The sequence below is a fragment of the Spea bombifrons genome, chromosome 5 (assembly GCF_027358695.1).
Source record: "Spea bombifrons isolate aSpeBom1 chromosome 5, aSpeBom1.2.pri, whole genome shotgun sequence".
Lineage (NCBI taxonomy): Eukaryota > Metazoa > Chordata > Amphibia > Anura > Pelobatidae > Spea > Spea bombifrons.
Window position 1 is genome coordinate 14237651 of NC_071091.1, and position 11945 is coordinate 14249595.

The following is an 11945-nucleotide window of genomic DNA, read 5'->3' on the forward strand; positions in this document are numbered from 1 at the left end:
ATATATATTATCTTCACATCATCAGAAATGTAATCCAGTGACCCAGAAGGTCCCTGTTGTAGATATATTTCCATAAAACAACTAATTCAAATGCAATACTCTATACATAGTACATATTGTTTCTTCCTAGCTACTTGTGGAGGAACCCACTATGGACAAACTAGCATTATACAGAGCCCAGGATACCCAACACATTCCTACCCAGCGGGTTCTGTGTGTGAATGGTACTTCAATGGACCAACTGGACATTACCTCACGATACGATTTGAAGATCTGGATCTTGAAAACTCTACAAACTGTTTAAAAGACTACATTGAAATCCGTGAATATAATAGTTCTGGTGAGTATCCTTTCGAATGTTATGTTAACACCGAAGGTTAATTTTAGTACGTGTAATATGTTGGGCATAACATCTAACACAATGATTTGTATTTATGTTCAATAGGTTTATAGAACCTTTAGCATTGTTATTGACATCCTTTTGAACAGAATGCAAAAACGTTATATTGTATGAAATGCAAAAATGTTATATTGTATGAGATGCAAAAATGTTATATTGTATGAGATGAGAATTTTCATTTTGTTTAAAGATAATTGACAAGTGAAACTATAAGAATACATGTGTTATTTCACAAATAGTAAATTGTTGGACAAAACAAATAAGATTAAGTTATTTCACTGCTTTTTCCAGTTCGGGAATTTTTACACTAATTTGTCTCTCTTTCAATAATATTTTTATATTGTCATTTATTAACATATTTGTATAATTATTAGTGGAAGGTATGGATACTCCCAGCATAAATAGACTGCTCTTTATATATATTTTTTTAGGAAGATTATTGGGAACCTTTTGCAACAACATAGTACCAGGTGACCTCGTGACTTCTGACAGTTTTGCTTACGTCAAGTTTGTTACCGATGAATCTGTGAATTCCAAGGGTTTCCGACTGAGCTACGAAGCAAGCACTGAAGGTGAGATCACATTTGCAATTTAAATCATTAATGCAAAAAAATCCACTATGTAAAGGCCCTGTAATCAATGACAATCATGATTATGGTATAAGTTGGGACACTTATGCAGACAAAACAATATTCTAAAAAAAGATGTTTTACAGATGAATTTCTTTTGTAAGTGCATTATTATTTATATAGATTTAGCCCAGTTGTTTGATATCTTCACTATTACGTGTTTGTTATTATCATGGGTGCTGACACTATTTGCTTGTTTTTCTGCATGACAATCGTGGTCAGGTTATCTGAACACAGTCTCTTCTGTATAATAAAGGGGTTGGATGTCAAACAGAATGAAGAACTTGGAAGTACCTTGCAGACTTGGGTATACATAATATATCAGATGACAAGGTCAACAGTAAAGTAGGTGGTGGCAGTGAGCAGGGGTTGAGTAGGCAAGGCATGTGACATTGGTGATGAGGATGGGGCAGGAAACATCTTATGGAACCTTAAAGGAACCTTAAAAGTTAAAGGAAAACATAAAAAAGTAAGATGCACACCACTATTTACTGAACAGTAGAAACATGCTGCGGAATGTACATTTTTTGCATCAGAAAGCTTCATTCATTTCATCAGAAACTAATGGTATTCTTCAAAATCACTACGATATTAGCATGTAGTACGAGGGGGAGATGTCATTATATTTGCATGGGATGCCAGAAGGTGATGTCATGATTTATGTATCTAGTGTCAGGGGATGATGTCACAAAAAACAATGAAAATATTATTTGTCCTTGTTATTATAATTCAAGGTTTATTTCTAAACCACGAACATCCTACACTGTCCTCAATCCACAGATGTAATCGGTAGCATTACACATTTAGATATACTCTAATTTAGCGTTAACCAAACTATACTGAAACAAATTAAAACGTTGCACTGACTTGAGCATATGAATATACTTAAACACAAGAAACAGATATGGGAATGATAATAGTCTCGTCGCACGAATTCTAATGAGTATGATGGTATGCATTTAAAAGTCTGTTCCTTATCTTTCAGAATGTGGTGGAGATTATACCGGAACCACTGGCACCCTGCGTTCTCCTAACTACCCCAACTTGTACCCTCACAATCGTGTGTGTGAGTGGAGGATCACAGTACCTGAGGGGAGGCTTGTCACTCTCACCTTTAATGATCTAAAACTTCAAGACACACAAAACTGCGACAATGACTATGTTGCTGTAGGTACCACATATATTCAATATTTTAAGGAAATCCTCCTTATCGGTGACCAATTCAGCGTTTTTCCAGGAGACGTATACCTTTTATGTGTTGCTGGCCAGCACATGAGATATGATCTGATTCCCTCATGTGAGTTAATGCGTCCCATGTACTACAGGGTAACACTTAGTAAAGTGAAATGTTTGTGTGTCCTGGAAAATGGCTGAAGTTTGTCCCCCTTACAGGCTGCCTCGTGAAATGTGCAATCTTAAAACACATTTAGGTTCCGTAAAAGAAGTTGTATATAAAGTAATAAATAAGCATCTAAAACTTGATTGAAACGCTGGAGCTTTATTGCATTTGATCTTCTGTGAACTTATTTGTGTTGCCATAGGTATATAATGGTTTGCAGAGCCAGTCGCCACTTATAGCCAAACTGTGCAGTGACAAAACCCCAGACACAGAGGTGAGGTCTTCAGGCAACACAATGAAAGTTATATTTGTGACGGATGGGTCGGTTTCCAATGGAGGCTTTTTGGCTACTTATAGTTCATCAGAAGATGCAGGTAATTATATTTTACTCTATTGCCATTTAGGCCTGATTATCTTCTTGCAGTTTGAGATTGTAAAGACAATTTTATCCTTTCCACAACACATCCATTCTTTACCGCATCGTAATTCTTATTCTTTTAGTGTGTCTGTTAGCATGTAAGCATTGTCGTGATGAGTTCTATCATTTATAGTCTTTAGTTGAGGTTGATACCTTTCATGGGGTGAATACAGGGAAGTTGTTAATGTTGCATAAGCTTTTGGGACCTCAACGGTCCCTTCTTCTTTTTTTTTTATAATTTAAACAAAAATTGGTTATGGATGACATTCTTACACAGTGTCATTTTATTAATCATTGTTTCACTGAACTCCATTCTTTTTTCCAGTTTGTGGAGGATCACTTATAGAACCTAATGGAGGAAATTTCACATCCCCTGGTTATGATCGAGTCAACAATTACACAAAGAATTTGAACTGTGAATGGGTCATTCAGAACCCCAATCCTCTGACCTCATCAACATTTATCTCATTTGAACGCCTACAACTGGAAAAACATCAGAACTGTCAAAATGATTTTCTGGAGTTTCGATTGGGTGAGTTTCATGATAATATATATATTATATATTATAGATATAGTATATGATAATACTACCAATGACTTCTGATAAAATATATCATATAATGCTTCTTTATACACTATAAAAACACTATTATTGCACAAAACTATTACAAAACATGCTGTTTACAAACATAACAAAGCTGTTTTTAAGAATTTATGCTAAGCTCCATAGTGTTCTCTTTTTCCAGATAATGCAGATGGAGAACTAATAACCAGGGTTTGTGGCCAGACCATGCCCTCAGTCCCTCTTGTTATTGTAGCTTCTCAGATTTGGGTGCGTTTTGTGAGTAATTCTGAGGTGGAAGATATTGGATTTCATGCCAATTACGTATTTACAGGTAACGTAAAAACATGATTATACATCTCAACGACGATAAATGCTACAGTATATTATAGTTAAATCTGCTAACATGGTTGGATACAAAATTAACTGCATCCTAATAAGTGTAAGAACAAGATTCTCCCAAATTCTAAAGAGCCACCAGAGTACACCAACCCGCATCATTTCAATAATACATCACCACGCCAGCTCCAAACCATGCTGGTGCATTGACGAGCACCTCACTAAATGAATGAAGCTTGAGCTCCGTATTTTGCACACTCTTTGTTTTTGTGTATGTGATTGATCTAACCATAGTACAGCAGGCAGTTCCTTGGATGCAGCACCCAGAAGAACCTTTGAGTCATAACACTTTGAGTAGTTCTCCCCTTTTGGAGCATCGAAGACTGCTACATTATGTATTTTCTGTATTCACTTGGAATCCAGATGTTACCCCGAATGTATATTATTAGTGTCACTGACATTCCTGGGTGACAAGCCAGACCGGGACTGGTCATCTGGCACACTGTATGAAAGGCAATCACAATGGGGCGTTTCTTGCTGACACTGCCCCTGTGAGGAATGCCTGAGATTGGGTAAAAAAAAAAGTGGAATCAATTTATGAAGGGCAAAATCTATGAAACCAACCTTAACAATCAGTACTTTTGTTTGCTTTGGTTCTAAGTATGCACTACTCTTTTTTTTAAGCTATATTAATACATATATTATATATTTATCTGATTCTAAACTATAATATGACCCAAAAAACAACCTCTGTTTATACATTGGTTGTATATAGTTTTTACATTCAAGATTTTATAGAACACTCGGTATTGTTTTTCAGACTGTGGTGGGATCCAAAGTGGTGAAATGGGGGTCATAGCCAGCCCTAATTACCCTAACCCATACCATAATATGAGCCACTGTTCTTGGCTCCTGGAAGCACCAGAAGGTCATACCATCTCTGTGAGTACTGCCACAATATTGATTATTGTCATATTGGCGCTTAGCTAAAATAGGATCTTCATGTTACTGTGTGTAATATTTATGATGGAATTCTAGTTAATAAGATATGGAGTAGACTACATAACCGTGACTACATAAACAGTGCCTTTAGTTTCTTACACCATTGTTAAAGGAGGACAAAACTTCTTTATTAACTGAGACCTTCATTGAAAATAAGGAAAACCCAGATGTTTTTGAAGAGTTCCCTGCACTTAAAGTAATGTTCTCTTGGTGTAAACATTAGTCACAATTGTCAAAAACCACAATGACCTGTTTTATCGTTAGCTGTCCTTTGGATACTTTGACGTGGAACATCACCCGGTCTGCCGTTGGGATTCTGTCACTATAGTCAACGGTGCCTCGCCAGGGTCGCCACTGATAGGGCAATATTGTGGCACAACGTCTCCTGGAACCATTCAATCAGGATCCAATAAAATGATGGTGATCTTCAATTCAGACAAGTCTTTGCAAGGTGGAGGATTTTACGCCAACTGGACCACAGATTCCTTAGGTAATAAAGCCTCATGTTTTGTTGAATGTTAAGTAAAAGAATGAAACAAAGAAAGCCTACTATTTAACTAGATGTTATGTTACTAGATGTGACTTTTATCATCATGCCTTGGATAGAGAAAACCTTTATCCTCAGCTAGCTCCTTGTCAGCCCTAATTGCTGATGGAAGTTATAACTCCGGGGCACCAGATGTTCGAGCCATCGCACAGCACTAGATATATTGTTGCAAATAATGCTTTGTTACTTGTCTACAGCTTTCATTTATTTCTGTCCGTCGTGCATATGGCTGATGGAGGCTTATGGGGAATTAGGTAAATTAATAACCCGACTCATATATTTTCTTCTAAGGTTGTGGAGGACACATTCATGCTGCGAGTGGTAGCATCAAAACTCCGGGTTGGCCTCAAAACTTCCCTCCCAACAGCAGGTGTACATGGACAATACAGGCACATGAGAGCAGTCACCTTGAAATGACCTTCAACAACAACAACTTTAATATCCCAGACAACAGTGGACAATGTGAGAGGAGCTACGTGAAGGTAAGTGGAATAGCGTAAGCACCAGATCTTTTATTTCGTCCAGCATTCCATTGTTTTGTCATGTTGAGTATTCACCATTCACAGTCTGCTTTCTTAACTTCATTGTAGACTATAATTGTACCAAATGACGAAACATAAAAAATACTTTTTTTAAGGTGAAAGTAGTGCTTAAAATTAAGATTTTTGCTATGTCTTGGAACTGTTTAGGTATGGAGTGGTACCGATGAAACCCAGGACGCCCTATTGGCAGTGGGTTGTGGGAATTTAGCTCCTGCTCTTGTCATTTCTCCAAGAAGTGTGATTAAAGTCACTTTCCAATCACAAGACTCTCCAGGAAGGGGTTTCTCCGCCTCGTTTATCAGCAGTAAGTTTCTAAAAACATCATATGTTAGATTTTCTGACATATCACTTTCCGATATTTAATTCTAAAGAATGCCTTGAGATTTATGTATGTAATTCCAAGCATAGGTTGTAAAATAGTACTACATAAACAAAAATACTGCATATTTCTGGATTTTTTTGCCATATAATGGTATGTCTTCTGTGATCCCTGGATAAAGATCAATTACATTACAGTTACTTACTGAGTCTGTTAATTTTGCCGGCAATTAGAATAGGAAAATAACTCTTCACCTAGCCGTGTGTGGATGTTTCCATCATGGTGCAGAACGATCTGCAAAAATCAATGTGAGGCTATTCATGCTGTACAACCGTATATTCGTAGCACCCCAAACTAGGTGTACATACATGTGCCAAGCTGCCATAGCTATGAATAAAAAAAATATTCCTTGCCACCCCATTGTAGCAAAAAATACTTAAACGTTACTTCCCAACCTCGAGTTTTCGGACACAGGGTATAAAAATCCAAGTGACCTGGCAAAGCCATCTACCCTCTGTCTAGTTTCCTGGGCTTTGGGGTTAAAAGACTGAAAAGATGATAGATCAGAGAGTGCTAAGTTTGGTTTCCCCAATACCTACTGGGTCGTATAAGTCCCAATGAGCGTGGAGATGTCATATCACCTGGACTTCATTTACTTTAATCTAGTAAGTGAAAAACCACCTCCCACGCCTGGCTTCCTTAATAACAATGATACATATTTTTCTCCCTATTACCATTCTTACAACTATGGATATGTAGTAGGAGGAATTCTTTGGGAATTACAGGATTATCTCCTTAGCTCATATCCAAATACTGTTTATTTGTGTGTCCTAAAATTTACAATCCGCTTTAGTTTGTGTTAATGCAGATACTTAATTATCACTTTCATTTTCACTAGAAACTAATCGTTTTATTATTTATTTTTTTTAGAATGTGGTGCTAATTTCACACAGTCGAGTGGACGCATAGTTTCTCCAAACTACCCAAATAAATATGACAACAACTTGAACTGCGACTATAGAATCCTCACCTCCTCCAATATGTTTATTGTTCTGAGCTTTCAGAATTTCGAGCTTGAATGTAAGTAACAGTTTGCTGTTTTTTATAGATGTATGAAAAAAAATAACATTCCACGTGTACAATCACTACAAGGTCAATTCTATGGCACTTGGAAGTTTACGACTGCTGTAAAACTGAAACCCCTGGGGGTATTATTATATATTTAATTATTGTGATATCGCCATATTATTCCGAAGTGCTGTACAATGGGCATACCTGGGAACACTCCAGGTTTCGCTGGCCGCTTCCTTGGGTCACTACAGGGAAACTCGGGGTCACGGTAAGGGTGTTGTTGCACGCCCCACTTACCGCCTACCTCCCCCAACAATTGTGTGTCCTGAAACATCAGCTGGACCACCCGCAGCGCCAGCGGGACCCCAAACTGGGGACTGCCCGTGACTTCAGCAGGGTCTCCCACTGACATCAGCGGTACGGGTAGCCGGAGCCAGAACGTTTCCAGGTATGAGAACAGAACATAACAAATAACAATTTGGACTTACAGAAACAAAAGCAAAGGAGGACCCTGCTCAAACTAGTTTACAATCTACACGGGGTGTATCATTTATCATTGTAAAGCAGGAATGGTTAGCAGAATTTCTAATGTTTAGGTTCTGTACCTTAACTGCTGCGTCTAATAACCAAGTTCAAATAGAGATGTATGCAAGTATCATGTTAGTTATGGTAATGTTATATCATGCAAATACAATGGTAAATTATTGTGATGTGCTCACTCATATTAAATAATACTTGCCCTTTTTTAAGGATTAACTATTTACAGTGCCAACACTTAACCACAATACGAACATTAAAACAGAGTATGAATCATCCCAAAACAGATTAAAAACATCTAAAACAGTGTGTACTTTTCAGTTCATGCTTTTTTCTGTTTTTTTTCCTTTTTTATACATTGTGTAATTATTTTGAGTAAATATACACCTCCCTGTCAATTATATGTTTTATTTATTGTGTGAACCCAGCTTTGTGCTAAACATTCATACAGGATTAAATAAAGGTACAGTGAAATGTGACAAATAAATATATAAGGATTTATCTAATAATCTAATCATTTTTTGCAGCCAGTCCTTCCTGTAGTAAAGACAGAGTAAAAGTTCTGAGTGGTACATCTACAGTGGCAAATCTCTGTGGAACCTCAATCCCAGCGCCTGTCAGCACCAGAGGATCAATGTTACTTAACTTCTACACCAGCCCTGATGTAACCATGCATGGATTTATGGCGAGATACAGCATGATCCGTGAGTAACTTTAGTAATGTAAAGTCATCAATACAGACAATGAGCTATAACTAGGACCAAATCTAAACCTAGGGCAAAACAGGGCCCCATGCTCCCACCTGTCCTTCATTCATAAGCAGTATGTCCAGGGCAGGTAAAACCAAGTGGCCCCATTGCAGCTGCCCCCCCCCCCCAAGGTACACAAACACCATCATGCTTACAAACACTTACAGATACACATCCATGCTCACACACATACACATCCATGCTCACACACATACACTCTCACTCTAAGATACCTGCATACATACACTCTCACTCCCTTACCCTCTCACTCACCCCCCTACTCCTTCACCTCACACGCAGTTGTCTTTTTCACTGCTCTCAAAAAGCAGCCTTGCTTTTAACGCTGGGTCACATAGCATCGCGCTACGTGACCCCGCTGCGTTCCTGCCTCCCAGTGCCAACCCAAAATTGTTTACAAAGGGCTGATCCGATCTGGACAGCCCCCAGAGCAATTGCACCTTGAGCTAGTCCGCCCCTAAGTGTGTTGCTGTAAATTAGCCTTCCACACGGTCTTTGGGAAATCGTTGTGAAAAACCATGATGCTCCAAATGAAAAAGAAAAAAACCACCCGCCCGGAACTGCATGTCCCGGGTGTTGGGAGATACAGATTGCGCAAAACCCCGATTATAGGCCACATCCACACCTTAAAGACTTAAAGTGGGGGGAAAACGTGCGGCCTATATTCGGGCAAATACGGTATGTGATATTGATGCCAATGAGGGACCTCACAAAAGTTGACCATACAAGGAACAGCCCTGCTTAACAGAAACTTAGCACAGTTCTGTGGTACGGGGAAATTCAAGTGGTTTTCTGTTGAAATATGTGAGAACTAAGAAACAAATGCACCTATATATCAGTATATCACCCAGCTCCGTGGTATCTGACAGATTAATGGATCATACTGTTTATGACCACTTCTGGACAAGATTTCTTGGTGCAGAGACATGTTCACATGATTCTTGCTGGGCACAATCCAGGTAGATATTTACAACGATAAAAAACATGTAACAGAAGCCCCCAAATCTGTGGAACTCTATGACAATGGTAGTTTTGGTCGTGACTTAGTATCATGTGCTGTTCTAATCAAATGACAGATAACATGTGACCATTAAAACAGTTACTGTTATCTGCTTGAAACATAGAAACATGGACTTTGATAGCAGATAAAATATCTGTGAGTCCCACCATGTTTTAAAAAAAGTGATGCCCTGTAACAGCCAAGATTGATCAAAATCCTGGGCATAAGGGGTGGGCTCCAGTTAAGGGTCATTTAATGAATATATTTGGGGTAGTTTATTCGTATTGGCTCTAGCTGTGTACAATTTATGTATGTGTTAAACTGAAGAAAAAAAATTTTTTAAATGTTCATCATACAAAATAATGTCTTACATTTATGAATATGATTTCAAAGCAAATCCCTACTTATACTGAAAAAAATATATGTCATTTTTGTGGGTTCTCTAACTGACAAAGAGGGGCATTACAACAAAAACTCAAACATTGCTGTTGTCCTGTACTGTAAAAAAGCCTCGGCCCTTATGGGGTTAAATACAGAGGAAATAAAATGCTCATGATAAAATAAACATTATGTTTTTGTTTTTCCCCCCAAAGCTTGTGGAGGAACTTTTAATCGTTCTTCAGGCGTCTTAAGGAGTCCAACACATTCTTTTACTAACTACCACAACAATATGAACTGCACATACAGCATTACCGTCCAAGAAAACCGAATTATCGAACTGAGGTGTGTATACGCTTCCTGCAAAAGCTATTACCACATCACTATAATTTAAAAATAAAACTATAGCCTTTTCTACGTGTATGAAGAGGGTGATGGGAGTCACTCCACGCAAAAGCAGCTGCTCCAGGGGTGCAAAAATAGTGCTATATTTGTGGACATTTATATTTTCTACCTATATTTTGTGTCTTTAGCATGATTTTATATTTTAAACCCTTATATTGTGTACTATCACCTACTTTTGGCTCTGTGCACACTCTACATGAATGTGATAAATTTACTAAGGGGTATGGGGGCTTTTTAGAAAATTGACTGTTTATTTTGGAATGTAGGGGGAATTAAATAAATTTTATTTGTTTTTAATATTTTACCACTATGTCATGTGATTGGATACTTCGTTTGCCTTGAACTAGGTAACTATGAGTAGCTTTTCCTGAATAAAATAATATATAGGTTTCCTTGGTGTGAGCTATATGTTTATGGTTATCACCTAAATCAGACTATGGCAAAAACTGCACATATTAGCATGCCCCAACCCCTGGCAATCAAAGAGTTAAGTCAGCTCACAACTCAGTCTTAGTGAATTATAGTTCTTAATAAAATCTTAAATAACAAACATAAATATTTAAAAATAGTTTTCCCCACAAAATGTAAAAAATGTCATTAACCATTTTCACAGATTCAACCAGTTTGAACTGGAGGCTGCAACGTCCTGTTTGTATGATTATGTTGCTGTTTACGACGGTTCAAGTATTTACAGTAATCGACTTGGCAAATTCTGCGGGAAAGTCCTGCCACCGGTTTTAAGAAGCACCAGCAATAATATGTTGGTCGTGTTTGTTACTGATAGTCAGGTAACAGAAGGTGGATGGAGAGCGTCTTTCAGAGAGACGTTGGGTAAGTCGATTAGCATTTTCTTACATGAGACTGGATATTGCTGAATTGATGCGGTGGGGACAGAGCCTCTGGAAGTAATACCCTTTTTTCATTAGGACATAACGCTCATTTTCATCATTCTGCTGGATTTCCTGAAACATTATTTACATTTACTAAGAATTTTCTAAGAAAATGAGCGAGCGCTTCACTTACTATTCCCTTAAACAGGGGCTGCATAAGACTTAACAGTATCACTCCCATGATAAAATTTACATAGTCCGATAACCAGTGAGCTACATATAAATTTATTAAACTTATTCCACTTCACAGTAGTATATGTAAAATGTCATTAACATTGTGCCAGCCTTAGATCTGGTTTCAAGTGACATCATCTTCTTCATGTAATGGGTTATGACCATTCAAAGAAGTGCTTCCCTCATAAGCAACATCACTACAATGTGTTTATATGGAGAGAGGAAAGAAAACTATTTATTAGGTTTTTTTATTTGTTTTTAGAATATGGAGTTGCACGTTAGCACTATGCGAGTGTAGCAGTCATAACGCAGATGGGTAAAGCCAATGTTACACTATTACGGGAATTAGTCCGGGGGCAAATGTTCCTGTACTGTATATATTTCTCAGCCAGTTCTTTCAATCAGTTCCTTCCTCACTGAGGATCCAAATGACACGGACTACGTGTTACTCCTGAGCAGTATAAAATGATTGGAGTATAGATACCACAGTCTACTATCTCAAAACAGGATAAAACTTTCTGCATTTCCACATGTTTAGTATCCCCTTTTATTGAATTCTGAAAACTTCATAGAATATGTACTGAAAATGCACGACCAGATTTAAACTTCCTCCTTAACTCTACGGA

General features: G+C 37.8%; 1 protein-coding gene across 1 annotated transcript in view; it reads left to right on the top strand.

The window, feature by feature from the left end:
• Positions 1–11945, top strand: part of CUBN (cubilin) — an 83495-nt gene that overhangs the window by 62680 nt on the left and 8870 nt on the right. Inside the window, exons 46-59 of the mRNA XM_053467029.1 lie at positions 131–340; positions 832–972; positions 2015–2196; positions 2571–2742; positions 3112–3318; positions 3533–3682; positions 4508–4629; positions 4954–5179; positions 5528–5718; positions 5926–6082; positions 7028–7177; positions 8233–8409; positions 10066–10195; positions 10869–11086. Of these exons, the coding sequence (XP_053323004.1) occupies positions 131–340; positions 832–972; positions 2015–2196; positions 2571–2742; positions 3112–3318; positions 3533–3682; positions 4508–4629; positions 4954–5179; positions 5528–5718; positions 5926–6082; positions 7028–7177; positions 8233–8409; positions 10066–10195; positions 10869–11086 (2433 nt within the window). The remainder of the gene's footprint in view (positions 1–130; positions 341–831; positions 973–2014; positions 2197–2570; positions 2743–3111; positions 3319–3532; positions 3683–4507; positions 4630–4953; positions 5180–5527; positions 5719–5925; positions 6083–7027; positions 7178–8232; positions 8410–10065; positions 10196–10868; positions 11087–11945) is intronic.